This window comes from Schistocerca americana, chromosome 6 (genome assembly GCF_021461395.2).
Source record: "Schistocerca americana isolate TAMUIC-IGC-003095 chromosome 6, iqSchAmer2.1, whole genome shotgun sequence".
Taxonomy (NCBI): Eukaryota; Metazoa; Arthropoda; class Insecta; order Orthoptera; family Acrididae; genus Schistocerca; species Schistocerca americana.
In genome coordinates this window covers 509063722-509080589 of record NC_060124.1, presented here as the reverse complement: position 1 = coordinate 509080589, position 16868 = coordinate 509063722, and the positions used below count along the sequence as shown (strand labels likewise).

At 42.7% G+C, this 16868-nt stretch overlaps 1 protein-coding gene across 1 annotated transcript in view; it reads left to right on the top strand.

Moving 5' to 3' along the window:
• LOC124619649 overlaps positions 1–12657 on the top strand; it is a 64020-nt gene extending 51363 nt beyond the window's left edge. The window contains exon 3 of the mRNA XM_047146179.1: positions 12409–12657. Coding sequence (XP_047002135.1) covers positions 12409–12502 — 94 coding nt within the window. The 3' untranslated portion in view covers positions 12503–12657. The remainder of the gene's footprint in view (positions 1–12408) is intronic.
• Positions 12658–16868: the final 4211 nt, after the last annotated feature.

Below are 16868 nucleotides of genomic sequence, written 5' to 3'. Positions count from 1 at the left end.
GTCCAATACCTCAATCAACATGTCCACATTGCACAGGTCCTCCCGCTGCCATCAACTATTGGCCGCAGCCTCCAGGCTGCCTTCGGATACTTCCTTACGGCCGGTACGCTCTTTAAGGTCCGCTACGACACGCTCACCCTTCCCCCGCGAGCCACGGCCTTGTCAATGTGCGACTCCGCGCGGCGTCCTTGTACATGTCCACCACGCACAAGCAGTGGCACGGGGGCACCTCCCTTACGCGCAGCTTGCTGGAAATTCTTGTGCCCGCGACCATAACACCACCAGTACCAGTCGGACACATCACGCACCAGCTGACGCACATTTCTGATTTCATCGTCGACTTCAGTTATGCTCACACACACTTACCGACCACGCGTTCTCCTCGACCTAAATATTTTTACACCCCACTCCTTCGTTCCATATCCAGCAACAATATCGAACTGAGACATCCGTCCACGCGGTGGCCCACGGTTTGGCGTCACATCCACGAGCCTTCTCTTCCCTCCAACGTCCGGGCAACATGGTACCAAGTCGCAAATGAAAAATTCTCCACAAATCATCGTCTTCACGCCATCGGACTAGAGGACTCTCCACTTTGTTCCATTTGCCACCTCGTGGATGACGACGTCCATCAACTGACTTGTGCTGCCACCAGTGACATCTGCAAACTGGCCCGACAGTTCGTTGCCTGTTACCTCCGCATTCCGCCGGACTCGATTGACCCACGGACTTTTATCCATCCTCAGAATACTTATTTCCCCGCCACCAAAAATCATGCGATTGTATGGGTCAAGGGATGGACGATCACCTACATGTATAATGATGGCGACAAATCTCGCCTTGATTTGTGGCAGTACTTACAAACCGCCCACAGTGAAGTCGAACACCGACAGCGCTACCGCGCCATCTTCGCCAACTACCTACATGCGATCTTTACGTCACCCCCGCTCAGTTGGATGGTGCCCCACACTGACAACACGCCCGCCCCCCCTGCTGACATCTGAGACCCCCCAAGCTACTTTCCACATTGTAACCCACAGTGGAGTAGGCGCATGGACACGCGCCTCCTTTCTTTTATGCACTACGCCAGAAAACACTAGTTTTTCAAAATGGGTCAAATGGCTCTGAGCACTATGGGACTTAACATCTGTGGTCATCAGTCCCCTAGAACTTAGAACTACTTAAACCTAACTAACCTAAGGACATCACACACATCCATGCCCGAGGCAGGATTCGAACCTGTGACCGTAGCAGTCGCGCGGTTCCGGACTGAGCGCCTGAACCGCTAGACCACCGCGGCCGGCACTAGTTTTCCCCTCACTCCACTGTATATTGCTTCACACCTTTTAACTTGCATCAATATTATTATTCTTTTTTTTTTCTTTCCCTACACCTTGTTCATAAAAAACAAATTGCTCGCCTTGTACGAGTGTAATTGTCTTGTGTTATTTTCGCCGGAAGGATGGCATTTCTGTTGTATTTAACTTTGTACCAATAAAGATCTTTTGTTCATTTACCCTGTTCCTGGTAAAAAAAAATGAGGTAGCGTCTTTGATTCATAATCAAAACGTCTTCGGTCCCGGGTTCCATCCCCGCCACTGCCTAAATTTTGATAAATAATCAGCGTTGGCGGCTGAAGACTTCCGGCATAAGAAGTCAGCCTCATTCCGCCAACGGCCTTGTCAAAGAGGGCGGAGGAGCGGCTAGAGGGTCAGGGCACTCTCTTGTCCTAGGGGTGGGAAATTGCCCCTAAAGGCGGAAGAATCAGCAATGATCAACGACATGAGGATGCAGAAGGCAATGGAAACCACTGCATTAAAGACACGTAACGTGTATCCACAGGACATGTGGCCTGTAATTGAAGAAGTGTCATGAAGACCTCTCCATTGGCAAAAGATTCCGGAATAGTCCCCCATTCGGATCTCCGGGAGGGGACTGCCAAGGGGGAGGTTACCATGAGAAAAAGATTGAATAATCAACGAAAGGATAACGTTCTACGAGTCGGGGCGTGGAATGTCAGAAGCTTGAACGTGGTAGGGAAACTAGAAAATCTGAAAAGGGAAATCCAAAGGCTCAATCTAGATATAGTAGGGGTCAGTGAAGTGAAGTGGAAAGAAGACAAGGATTTCTGGTCAGATGAGTATCGGGTAATATCAACAGCAGCAGAAAATGGTATAACAGGTGTAGGATTCGTTATGAATAGGAAGGTAGGGCAGAGGGTGTGTTACTGTGAACAGTTCAGTGACCGGGTTGTTCTAATCAGAATCGACATCAGACCAACACCGACAACGATAGTTCAGGTATACATGCCGACGTCGCAAGCTGAAGATGAACAGATAGAGAAAGTGTATGAGGATATTGAAACGGTAATGCAGTATGTAAAGGGGGACGAAAATCTAATAGTCATGGGCGACTGGAATGCAATTGTAGGGGAAGGAGTGGAAGAAAAGGTTACAGGAGAACATGGGCTTGGGACGAGGAATAAAAGAGGAGAAAGACTAATTGAGTTCTGTAACAAGTTTCAGCTAGTAATAGCGAATACCCTGTTCAAGAATCACAAGAGGAGGAGGTATACTTGGAAAAGGCCGGGAGATACGGGAAGATTTCAATTACATTACATCATCGTCAGACAGAGATTCCGAAATCAGATACTGGATTGTAGGGCGTACCCAGTAGCAGATACAGACTCAGATCACAATATAGTAGTGATGAAGAGTAGGCTGAAGTTCAAGACATTAGTCAGGAAGAATCAATGCGCAAAGAAGTGGGATACGGAAGTACTAAGGAATGACGAGATACGTTTGAAGTTCTCTAACGCTATAGATACAGCAATAAGGAATAGCGCAGTAGGCAGTACAGTTGAAGAGGAATGGACATCTCTAAAAAGGGCCATCACAGAAGTTGCGAAGGAAAACATAGGTTCAAAGAAGGTAGCTGCGAAGAAACCATGGGTAACAGAAGAAATACTTCAGTTGATTGATGAAAGGAGGAAGTACAAACATGTTCCGGGAAAATCAGGAATACAGAAATACAAGTCGCTGAGGAATGAAATAAATAGGAAGTGCAGGGAAGCTGAAACGAAATGGCTGCAGGAAAAATGTGAAGACATCGAAAAAGACATGATTGTCGGAAGGACAGACTCAGCATACAGGATAGTCAAAACAACCTTTGGTGACATTAAAAGCAACGGTGGTAACATTAAGAGTGCAACGGGAATTCCACTGTTAAATGCAGAGGAGAGAGCAGATAGGTGGAAAGAATACATTGAAAGCCACTATGAGGGTGAAGATTTGTGTGATGTGATGGAAGAAGAAAGAGGAGTCGATTTAGAAGAGATAGGGGATCCAGTATTAGAATCGGAATTTAAAAGAGCTTTGGAGGACTTACGGTCAAATAAGGCAGAAGGTATAGATAACATTCCATCAGAATTTCTAAAATCATGGGGGGAAGTGGCAACAAAAGACTATTCACGTTGGTGTGTAGAATATATGTGTCTGGCGACATACCATCTGACTTTCGGAAAAGCATCATCCACACAATTCCGAAGACGGCAAGAGCTGACAAGTGCAAGAATTATCGCACAATCAGCTTAACAGCTCATGCATCGAAGCTGCTTACAAGAATAATATACATAAGAATGGAAAAGAAAATTGAGAATGCGCTAGGTGACGATCAGTTTGGCTTTAGGAAAAGTAAAGGGACGAGAGAGGCAATTCTGACGTTACGGCTAATAATGGAAGCAAGGCTAAAGAAAAATCAAGACACTTTCATAGGATTTGTCGACCTGGAAAAAGCGTTCGACAATATAAAATGGTGCAAGCTGTTCGAGATTCTGAAAAAAGTAGGGGTAAGCTATAGGGAGAGACGGGTCATATACAATATGTATAACAACCAAGAGGGAATAATAAGAGTGGACGATCAAGAACGAAGTGCTCGTATTAAGAAAGGTGTAAGACAAGGCTGTAGCCTTTCGCCACTACTCTTCAATCTGTACATCGAGGAAGCAATGATGGACATAAAAGAAAGGTTCAGGAGTGGAATTAAAATACAAGGTGAAAGGATATCAATGATACGATTCGCTGATGACATTGCTATCCTGAGTGAAAGTGAAGAAGAATTAAGTGATCTGCTGAACGGAATGAACAGTCTAATGAGTACACAGTATGGTTTGAGAGTAAATCGGAGAAAGACGAAGGTAATAAGAAGTAGTAGAAATGAGAACAACGAGAAACTTAACATCAGGATTGATGGTCACGAAGTCAATGAAGTTAAGGAATTCTGCTACCTAGGCAGTAAAATAACCAATGACGGACGGAGCAAGGAGGACACCAAAAGCAGACTCGCTATGGCAAAAAAGGCATTTCTGGCCCAGAGAAGTTTACTAATATCAAATACCGGCCTTAATTTGAGGAAGAAATTTCTGAGGATGTACGTCTGGAGTACAGCATTGTATGGTAGTGAAACATGGACTGTGGGAAAACCGGAACAGAAGAGAATCGAAGCATTTGAGATGTGGTGCTATATACGAATGTTGAAAATTAGGTGGACTGATAAGGTAAGGAATGAGGAGGTTCTACGCAGAATCGGAGAGGAAAAGAATATGTGGAAAACACTGATAAGGAGAAGGGACAGGATGATAGGACATCTGCTAAGACATGAGGGAATGAGTTCCATGGTACTAGAGGGAGCTGTAGAGGGCAAAAAACTGTAGAGGAAGACAGAGATTGGAATACGTCATGCAAATAATTGAGGACGTAGGTTGCAAGTGCTACTCTGAGATGAAGAGGTTAGCACAGGAAAGGAATTCGTGGTGGGCCGCATCAAACCAGTCAGTAGACTGATGAGCAAAAAAAAAAAGTTCTACAGACTCGATTTCTACATCTACAAGGATACTCCGCAAATTACATTCAATTGAATGGCAGACGGTTTATCGAACTACCGTCACAATTCTCTGTTATTCCAATCTCGTACAGCGAGCTGGAAGAACGAACATCTATATCTAACCGTGCGAGCTCTGATTTCCCTTAATTTATCATGGTGATCGATTCTCCCTATGCAGGTCGGCGTCAACAAAATATTTTCTCATTCACAGGGGAAAGTTGGTGATTGGAATTTCTTGAGAAGATCCCTCCGCAACGAAAAACGTCTGTGTTTCAATGATATCCATCCCAAATCCTGTATCATTTCAGGGACACTTTCTCCCCTACTTCGCGATAATACAAAAAGTGCTGCTCTTCTTTGAACTTTTACAATGTACTGTGTCAGTTCTATCTGGTAAGGACCACACCAGTCTGCAGTATTCTCAAACAGGACGGACAAGCGTACTGTAGACAGTCTCTTTAGTAGATCTGTTACATTTTCTGAGTGTTCTGCCAATAAAATGCAGTCATAGGTAAGCATTTCCCACAACATTTTCTATGTGTTCCTTTCAATTTAAGTTCGTAATTGTCATTCCTAGGTATTTAGTTGAATTTACGACCTTTACATTTGACTGATTTATCGTGTAACCGAAGTTTAACGGATTCCTTGTAGCATTCATGTGCATGACCTCACTCTTTTCGTTATTTAGGATCAAAAAATGGTTCAAATGGCTCTGAGCACTATAGGACATCTGAGGTCATCAGTCCCCTAGAACTTAGAACTACTTAAACCTAACTAACCTAAGGAAATCAAACACAGCCATGCCCGAGGCAGGATTCGAAACGTAGCGGTCGCGCGATTCCAGACTGAAGCGCCTAGAATAACTCGGCCACGCCGGCCGGCTATTTAGAGTCAATTGCAAATTTTCACACCATAAAGAAATATTTTCTAAATCGTTTTGCAATTTGCTTTGATCTTCTGATGACTTTACTTGTCCATAAACGACAGCGTCATCTGCGAACAACCTAAGACGGCTGCTCAGTTTGTCTCCCAAATCGTTTATATAGAAAAGGAACAGCAAATGGCCTATAACACTACATTGGGGTACGCCAGAAGTCTCTTTTGATTCAAGCTGACCACTTCCCGGACTAAACTAACGCATGACAGCAACATTTAAATTAAGGACTTTTATAAACATTCTGTCACACTCAGATAATTTATAGTAATTATAAGTCAAGATTTCTCCATTAATAAATAAGCCACTATTCTTGTAAAAAGGTGCTCACAATAAATGACAACAGATTGTCTTTCTGTACTGTTAGGCGTGCTTGACACAAGTGCCTTTTGGATCTCTGTTCAATTGTGGTGTCGACTTGCACACAGGACTGGCCATTTTTAAATCAGCACAGTTCTTTTAATATTAACTGCAATCAAGATTTAAATGAAGTTACTGGCAAAATAGTACACACATTTCATTAAATAAATTCGCAAGTACGACAAAATGTGAGGTATTCTTGCTGTCTCATTTGCTGTGTAATGTGGAGGGTACAATGTTCTGACAAACATTTGCGTAACAAACAACTTATAAAAGACGTCATAAGTCCATATACAAAATAGATACAGGTGAGTGGCTTTCAGGTATGATAGCTGCCGTCCAATGATATCATCTAATATATCGTTTGTTGTTATTGCATGAAGCGATTAAAATTGTTGATCGGAAGTTCATTGTGAAAATGTTTATTCGCTGTGAAACATTAGTTTCTGTAGTTTTAAAGATATTGAAATACTGTTGTGTCATTGGATGTGCCTCATTTTTTCTGAGATCGAAGATATATTAAGATTTTCACTACTATTTGACTGTGAGTTATTGTAGATTGTCAAAGAGCTGTAAGAGGAAATCATTCAATTTGTCTCAGCCCACCATTGCTGTGAGATTAGCCGGTCCCCCTAAGCGATCGATGCGTTGTCGAAACGGGATTTTCCTCATTTCCGAAGAAGCCTTTGCGCCCACCACACATGTGCTCGCCAGCAATGGCGGCTGCCTCTCGACCAGCTGCGGCACTTTGAGATCAAAAATGGTTCAAATCGCTCTGAGCACTGTGGGACCGAACATCTCAGGTCATCAGTCCCTTAGAACTTAGAACTACTTAAACCTAACTAACCTAAGGACAGCACACATGTCCATGCCCGAGGCAGGATTCGAACCTGCGACCGTAGCCGTCGCGTGGTTCCAGACTGAAGCGCCTAGAACCGTTCGGCCACACCGGCCGGCCACTTTGAGATCCTGGGGCTGTCCACCAGCGCTCAGGCGTGCAAGCAAATTCATCTCTTACCGGTACTGGGGTGTTGTTTAGCTCGCCTAATTTACGGGTAACTTTACAAAAGGAGGAAGGGAGGAAAGGTATCAGCATTGGTCTTGTTAAACAAATTGCTGCAGTACTTGCCAGAAATGTTTTAGGGAAAACATAAATGAAATATCACGTGGAGTTATTATGCTGTTTCTCATATTGCGCACTCCATGCTTGGGAGACCTTAGATCTCAATAGCATCCTGCTTACCTGGTATAACTATTACCACGCTGTTGTTCAGTTTAGCTCATAAGAATAAAAACTAATAGTGTTAAATGTAAAAGCTGTTAAGGCATTCGTGGCCGCTTATTGAGAAACTGCCTGCTAGCTTCTGTCTCGGGTTCTTCGGCCGACGTTGGTCTGATGATTTTTCCCAAGTTTCGCCAGCATGAGTGGTTGGTATTTTCAAGCCCGTGTGGATTTGCTAGTCTCCCATCGGGCGCCTCCCCGGGTGGCGGATAGGGAAACGCTCACCAGATATGGTGGGTACTGGGGAAATAAAATACCCAGGGCGGACCAAAACTAACAAGCCTCCGCCCCTCTAACAAGGGAAGGGGGTTGGCGGCAGGAAGGGCATACAAGAGAGCAGACTAAGGTGGTACGGACACTTACAGAGAAAAGGGGAAGAGTATATCGGAAACAGAGTTGAAGATATAAAGACTGAAGGAGCGAGAAGGAGAGGAAGACCGAAGATGAGGTGGAAGGATAAGATATCCGGGACCTAAGGGAGAAAGGATGGAAGAAGGAAGAGGCAACGGATAGAGTACTATGGAGAAGAAGGATCCAGAAGAGCAACGCCGACCCTACGTGACGTGGGACAAGGCGACGATAAAGAAGAAGAAGAAGAAGAAGAAGAAGAAGTGGCTTGCATTTTCAAAGTTTCACCCTCCATTGCTGGTGGTTAACTGGAGCCGAGCTCGAGGCCACAAACCATACCGTACATGGCACGCCAATGTCCAAGAGCTTCTCCGCGGTCATTTCCGGTACGGCTCTCTTGCTACCTGCGACGTCGGCCGAAGAATCCGAGACAAAAGCCAGCAGGCAGTTTGTCAACAAGCGGCCATGGAAGCCTTAACAATTTTTGTATTTCGCCGCTACGGGGAGGAAATTTGCAGATTGTACCGACGCCTTGACCAACGACGGAGGAAGGAAGCGCGATTGATGTCCTCTCTCTCGCCTTTCTGTCGTGATGCCGGGATGAAGGTGCTACACCGAAGTTCTTCAAACCTAAGCGCCTATTCACTACCGATCAAACACATCGTATCTACTACAGAATGAACGAGCTTTTCTTCGTGAGCGAATTCATACAACACGGAGAGACTTGGCAAGAACGGATCAGGAACTTTTGGACATTTTCTATCAACTATGCAGCATCATGCATCGAGACGACTGGGACAAAATCGACAGCATCACCCACAGGAGCATGCAGAACGAAATCTTCAAATGTGTGTGAAATCTTATGGCACTTAACTGCTAATATCATCAGGCCCTAAGCTTACACACTACTTAACCTAAATTATCCTAAGGACAAACACACACACCCATGCCCGAGGGAGGACTCGAACCTCCGCCGGGACCAGCCACACAGTCCATGACTGCAGCGCCCAAGACCGTTCGGCTAATACCGCGCGGCTATGCAGAACGAACTCGAGCGTTGCACTGAGCAGCAGAAGAAGAAACTTGCAAGATGCCGGCAGCAGACTGACAAGGCGATTCCCAACATGTCACGCACAGTGGTCAACCTCACTGAACGACAACTGACCGAAGAGGAAGTATCCGTGCTTCGAAAAGGAGGTAATTTCGTTGTCATCCCGAGAACTGTACCTATCAAGGACATCATTGCTAAAACCGAAGCTGCCATTCGGGGCCTTCCTTGTGAAAGAGCAGAGGAAATATGCACTGAAACAGCCAGAATACTGCGCCGAGCAAAATCACCGGCTTGGAACCTGAAGAAACAAGAGGTACAAGCTATCAAGGATCTTAACGCCGACAAGAGGATGTGGTACTGCCTGCTGATAAGGAAAATGCCACCGTCGTAATTAAGACGGAAGATTATGAGCAGAACATCCGGGACCTATTAGATCCGACGACGTGCCGAAAACTAAGGATAAATCCTCCACAGCGTATCGCAAGGGATACGAATCGGTTAATCAAGGTGTCTTGTCTGCCTGCGGACATACTGAGGAACCTGGGCAACACAGAAGCCCAACCACCTCGGCTGTGTGGATTACCTAAGATGCATAAGAATAGCGCTCCACTAAAACCGATTGTTAGCGCTCCTGGCTCACCGATGTATAAACCGTCAGAACACTTGGCCTCTCTGTTCCAGCAGTAGGTGGGGAATACTGGCGCATGCATAAATGACTCACAACATTTCATTGAGAAACTGAAGGAATTCAAACCTGCACCAAACGACATGCTGGTCAGCTTTGGTGTTGTTTCTTTGTTTACGAAAGTGCCGCTCAGTGACTCTCTGAAGCACATCGGTTCATTTTCCCGCAAGATATCGTAAAGCTCTTTCATCCATGTCTCACCACGAGCTATTTCAAGTAGAATATTAACTTCTACAAACACTTGGAAGACGTCGCCATGAGTAGTCATCTTAGTCCAGTGGTGGCCAATTTCCTTGTGCAACATTTCGAAGCATAGGCACTGGATTTGGTACCTTGTAAACCTATGATCTGGTACAGATACGTCCATGATACCTTCGTCGTGTGGAGCCATGGTGAAGAACAGCTCGCTGACTTCCTAAGAAATTTGAACTGCCTCCATGCCAAATCAAAATTGACCATGGAAGTAGAAAAGGGCAAAGAACTGCCATTTCTAGATGTGCTGGTCACAAGGGATGGTGAAAGTCTGAGACACGGCGTGCACCGAAAACCGACACACACAGACAGATACCTGCACAAACTTTCAAATCAATAACCGAGCCAGAAAAATGGCATGATTAATACGTTCGTAACGCGAGCAAGACGAAAATGTGAGCCACTGCACTTCAGCCGCGAAACACAACACTTGGAAAGCGTTCTGAGGAGCAATGGATACTCCACAAGTTATATTAGAAGTACAACAGAACCAAATACTCGGCGAAATGACAAATTAGAAAAAGAAAGACAGACAGAATCGGCCGTATATGGCGCAAACACGGCGTAAAGACTATTTCAAACCGACAATGAAGATGAGTGTCTCAGATCGGCAGAGGAGAAAAGGGACCCACTTGCAATGTCGGTAATATACTGCATACCACGCACATATGGATAAGTTTATGTCGGAATGACTGGACGATCAATTAACACCAGGATCACAAATCATAAGCGGCATTGCAAGTTGGGTCAGGTGGAGAAATTGGCTGTGGCAGAACACGCGCTGTGTGATAAGGACCACGTAGTAAAATCCGCCGCCAAGGAAGTTGTGGCTGTAGAGAAGAACTAACACATCCGTTGCTCAGAGAAGCTGTAGAAATACATAAACACAAGTACAGCTTCAACAACAAAGAAGAAAGTCTCAAGGCACACGGGTCCTGGATTCCCGTGGTGCAGCGAACGACCGTCGCAGACAGCAAGAGGAGAACCGCACTGGAAATGACTGCGGAGAAGCCCTTGGACGTTGGCGCGCCAGGTACATAAAGTTTGCGGCTGCGAGTTCGGTTCCATTCCACCACCAGCAATGGAGGGTGAAACTTTGACAATGGCAGCCACTCGTACTGGCCAAACGTCAGAAAAATCGTGTGACTAACGTCCGCCGAAGAACCCGAGAAAGAAGCCAGCAGGCAGTTTGTCGGTGGTATATGTCTCACTGTAAATATCTCTCAATTGTCTTGAAACTAAGCTGAATTAAAGAATAAAAAATATCCTGTTGTCATTTCAATGATCCTACCAAACCCTTCAATTGCGAACGTCATAAAAGTCTAAAATGGTACAGCATCGAAGACGTTTCCCTTGTATTGATGGGGTAGTAGCTTCAGAACAGAAACAGGGTCCAGAAGAAAAACTAATTTCGGAAAGACGATACTCTTAAATGGTTTCCTCAGAGAGTATGATGCCTGGCGCACTCCTGTTCTTGACCTACATTCTTGTGATTTGTTTCTCAAAGACAGTGGATGACTTTTCAAGTCCAGTGACATTGGCTGATGATACAAGTACACTGATATGGAGGGTAAAACACATCCATAACAGTCACCCCAACGAGAATAATGGATAAAGCTACCAGTTCTGGTATTGTGCTTGTGCATTTCATAGTTCGTGCTAAATCCACTCAGTATTTAGTATAAATACTATTAGAAGTAAATGTGTTGCCACTCAAGTATGAGAATCACTAGGTCCCTAAAGATACTTTCAAGGTGTTCAGCTATCATTACACATGCCAGGAATACTGTTTGCAATTTCACACAGTGAGAAAGATTTTTAAGTGCAAAGCAGGCAGAACTGAGCTTTTTGGGTAACGTATGTACTCATATTCTCGTGCTACCTCAGATTATTATCTGGTTAGATTTGTAAAAACTTGACAAAAGTTTTGATTGACTGCAATCTAATTAGACATGGTGGGTTGCTTTTTGTACACTACCGTTTTTTTATCTTTGTAGTCATTGTCAGATTAGAACAAATTTTTGTTTGTTTCTCTTGTTATTAAAGGTTTTGAAATAGTTGGTTTTATGTTGCTGGTTATTCCGTTTGAAATTGAAAGTGTCACACATATGGACATGGCACGTTTTAGACAACCTTTTTGATGTAACTTTGTTAATTTATATATAGTCCACGCTTATCTGACGGTCATTTTCAATCTCTTAAGTAGAACCAACGACATATAGGATGCAGGGTTTACAGTACGCTGCAAGCTGACATTTATTTTTTCATGAGTGGTACATTTACTCTTATTTACTTCACCACTTTAAAAATTGTCATAAGTTCCGTGTTTTGTCTATAAAATTTAACTTAAGGCAGTTTTCCGTTCTTAGTTTGCTCTCAGAGCTGAAGATACTTACTTAGTGAATTGATACTTGTCATCACACGTTATTGTTTTATAATGTACGTGATCTAGACAATTAAAAATATTTTCTTTTAATTTTTTTTTTACTTTTAAGACTTCACCACTGCCATTTCTAGCTCCAGTTGCTGGTCTACAGCATTCACTGCTTTATATATTTTATGTAGTTAAGTCATGGTTATTATATTCTCTTTCAAAATTTGTTATTTTGTTGCAGATGTGGTAGTATAGGTGTTGCGGCTGGATGTGTATTGGACACACCGAATCCCAACTTGCCATACCCACAGTGCTGCCCACAGTTAAAATGTTGATGGCAGCAACTGATATCTCACATTACTCCCACGGTGGACCTTACAGCCATGTGTATTCGTAGTAAATAATAGTTTTAGAATACCAACATTTCTTATGTAACTTTTTTACTATCTGTAGTGTACTAAAAATTTAAATAAAGCTGGATTTTCATTTCCATGAGTGTATAGCAGTCAATAAACGTACAGCATTTTTTGAATGAAGGAAAAAAGCAACATAAAATACTTAATTACATTCTTTACTTACTGAAATAAAAATGTAATTGCTCTCTTAAGACACAGTTTAGAATTGGGTAGCATGTAATACTTATGTTTATTTGATTGGTCTGTTCGCTACTACACAGAAATTTTCAACGGGTTTTCCTCACATCAGTAACTTACGACATATCAAATAAACAAACTTTCTAAATTATTTGTTTAATATATGTTAATGTTATTGTTATACAGTTGGGCAAGTCATTCACAGTACCAAAGCAAAATGAAGATATAGTGAAGAGGTGATAGCAACATTTTAACCATAGTCATGCTACACCAACTAAATCATTTTATTTCGTTTACAGATGTGTTGAGGAACCAAAGATCATGAAGCCAAAAAACAGAAGATCCAGATCTACATTATAAAACGTAACAATATATTTCCTGATGTCTTACTCCAGTGAATACTTTATCTGTACCATTTTATGCAACAAGTTAAAAATGGAAGAAATTGAAGTCATTCATTTCCCTATATTGGTGCACAACGATTGTTTTCCAAGTCATAACACTTTCATCTCGTTCGATGCTGTTTCATTCTGAACATACCTGTATACCAATCATCTCATCTATTCATAAACAGAATCATATGTTCCATTAGCTTGGTAAAGAACTCAAACAACTTAATACACTCGGATATCATAGCTCATCAAACCTCCTGACATACGAAGCCATTTCTGTTTTGGAAGGATCCTCTTACATACGTCAAATATTTGAGTTTTAATAGCTACAGTGTAAGGATCAAGATGAAATGAAGAACATCACTTTTCTCAGAATGCGTAATATTAGAGGAGCTGTATATGGTATACTTTCACGGCGGATCTAATGAATTTACAGTTTCAGGACTTACATCAGATTGGAACATTAGGTCAGTGTGAACTGGCAGGAGATACTGATCTGTTTATTCTGCATGCAGTGAGCCATACACGAACGTGTTTACAGCAGGACTGAGCATGACTGCCTTCCATTTTCACAGACTGTGTCAACAGCAGATATCTGTAGTAGAAATTAGATAACAGAAACAATTATGTGGTACCTGAAGATGCTGAATCTTGCTAAAATTAATTCTCGAACATTAACTTTATAAGGAAAGAAACTTTCTCTTCATAGTCACAGCACAATCTCTGACTATAATCAGACTGTAACTAACACAATCAGATTATTAAATCATTACTCACTATTCCCAACAATTACTGCAAAACTCTAAAGATTGATATAAGAAAGGTGTTTCCTCTTCAGCACGCACTGTACCAGAGTATACAATATATATATTATTGGATCATTTAAGAAATTTGTAGTGTATGCCTGTTTTTCAGGTATACATGGAGACTGAAGGAATTTATGGTACCTCATTCTATGCTTATAAATGTGAGAGGGTTAATGCAATATTTAGTGCAGTTCTAGCAAGGATGTTTAACTACTGTTTTGTGATGGTCAGCTTAAAATTACAGCTTTTTAACCTCCATGAGAATCCAAGGCTAGGCTCAAACATTTAGGGTGTCGACACCAGTTCTGGTTTAAGGCACAAGCGACAAAAGCTGACGCTTGCGGCGCCAAGTTGAGAGTGGTGCCAGAGGCTTACATACAGGACATACAACATTTAGTAGTGCCTGTGGGGTGCGCCAAGTTGACACAAGCGCCAAGACAGTCCATGTGCAAGACATGTACAACAGTGCGTATCACAGCAGCGAAAATTTACATGGTTGAAATTGCGTGAGGGGAAAGAGGGAGACCGGTGGGTAGGTGGAGGGAGTCAGACGCCTAATGATAAGGCACGTGTGTGGAAAAATGGTCTCGAAACGGCCCCGATCATCACTACCAGATATTCTGCTTATAGTGTTATAGAGTTCACCAAATACTTAAAGCAAATAATATTTAATTTACTTTCCCTACTTAGCTTCGCTTACTAAGAGAAGGTGGCAGTAACAAAAGAGTAATAGGTCTGTGCTGTACCATGGTGCTGGGTATGGATTTTAACAAGTATGTTCTACGTCAGTTTGATGTTTTGTATTGTCCTCCCATAGTTGTTGTGCATAATGTCAACTACAAGAGATTTACTGTTACGTAACTGTCTGGGATTATAGTAGATGACTTGAAAAAACATGAGGCATATGGTCTTACAGAGAAAAAGGAAACATTAAACGTATTTTTAGATCTGCAAGTCTGTCAGTTGTTTAAGTCTGATTCATCATCATTCATCATTACAGATATGGATTAGTCAGGGACAACCATAACCTTGAAATCTTCTATTTTTATAATCATGTCAGTATCGCCACACCACGGAGTATATTTTACTGTCGTTACAAGTAATGACGTCCAGATTGTGTTCCATCAGCTCATATAATCAGTATGCTGGAGTGCTGTTTCAAAGAAATAGAGCAACGCAAAATACACTGCCGAAAACAAATTAGTACTCCGCGAAAGACGACGTGGATTTTGCTCCGATGACAGCATATGCCACTTGGAGACTAGTAGATGTAGTGATAATAGTTTTGTCGTTGTCCGCCAACAGGCAGCTTACAAGGGGAGGCCGCCAATTGTGAAATTCAGATTCGATTCATACGGCGCATGATAAAAGCTCATGGCCAGAGGTGTAATGTGGCAAAGCACCAAGATGCACTTCTCAGCCGTTGTCGAGAAAATCGACAGTTAAAAGAAACCGTTGCGGTGAAATACTCTCTACCATTAATAATTTTCCACAGCGTCGTGGTTCAGCGGTAAGCGCTCGGGCTTGTAATCCGAAGGTCGCCGGATCGAATCTCGCACCATTCGACTTTTTTTTTTTTTTAGTATTTCTTTTTTGTAATTCAATTGTGTATATACACACACACACACACACACATATATATATATATATATATATATATATATATATATATATATATAATTCCCGGCAATCTGATGCAACAATTATGCATATAATAAGTTGTTGAAAGTCGTTTGTAGTGGAAAAACTGGCGACGTCGAACATCATTATGTTTTCCGCAAACAAAGTTGTATTTCACAAATGTTAGTAATTGTCTTCATAATGTTAACCACGTATAGTTAACGGAAGACGTAGAAACGATATTCCGAAACGAATACGTATAGCGTAAGTCAAACGTTCGAATTAGAATCGAGACCCCACGAACACAAATTCGCTGTGGCAGGTATGAAATATAAACTCCGTTACTCGCTCGTTACACTTGAAGGACAGATGTTGAATGGGCCGAAACGAGCCGCCGCATAACAGCGTAGTTGCCTGATAACTTCGAAAGAAGGTAAATGCGGTCCCTAGCGCAACTTATAACATCGTCGAAAATCAGTGCGGACGGGAGAGCTTTCGTACACCCTGTTAAAAAAACGGAAAAATGGAGGCGGTACAAGTGGAGAGCGATCCGCCTTCACCAACATGCATAAGCAATTCATTAATATATATATATATATATATATATATATATATATATGAAATACAAAAAACTAATAATAAAAACATGTTGCATGGCGCGAGTTTTTTTTTTTTTTCATTTTGTTCGTTACTGATCGTTGTGTATGGTCGTTGCGGGCGTCGCAAGACATCCTGTTCAAGTTCGGTGGTTGATCCTTCGACTCAGTCTTTTTATTACAGAGGCCAACCGGCTCTCTGACCGAACACGCTGTGTTGAACAGATCGCCTCCAGAGTTGGCATTTCTGTGGGTTCTGTGCACAAAATCCTGCATGACGACCTGAAAATGCGAAAAGTGTCATCCAGGTGGGTACCACGAATGCTGACGGACGACCACATGGCTGCCCGTGTGGCATGTTGCCAAGCAATGTTGACGCGCAACGACAGCATGAATGGGACTTTCTTTTCGTCGCTTGTGACAATGGATGAGACGTGGATGCCATTTTTCAATCCAGAAACAAAGCGCCAGTCAGCTCAATGGAAGCACACAGATTCACCGCCACCAAAAAAGTTTCGGGTAACCGCCAGTGCTGAAAAATGATGGTGTCCATGTTCTGGGACAGCGAGGGCGTAATCCTTACCCATTGCGTTCCAAAGGGCACTACGGTAACAGGTGCATCCTACGAAAATGTTTTGAAGAACAAATTCCTTCCTGCACTGCAACAAAAACGTCCGGAACGGGATGCGTGTGT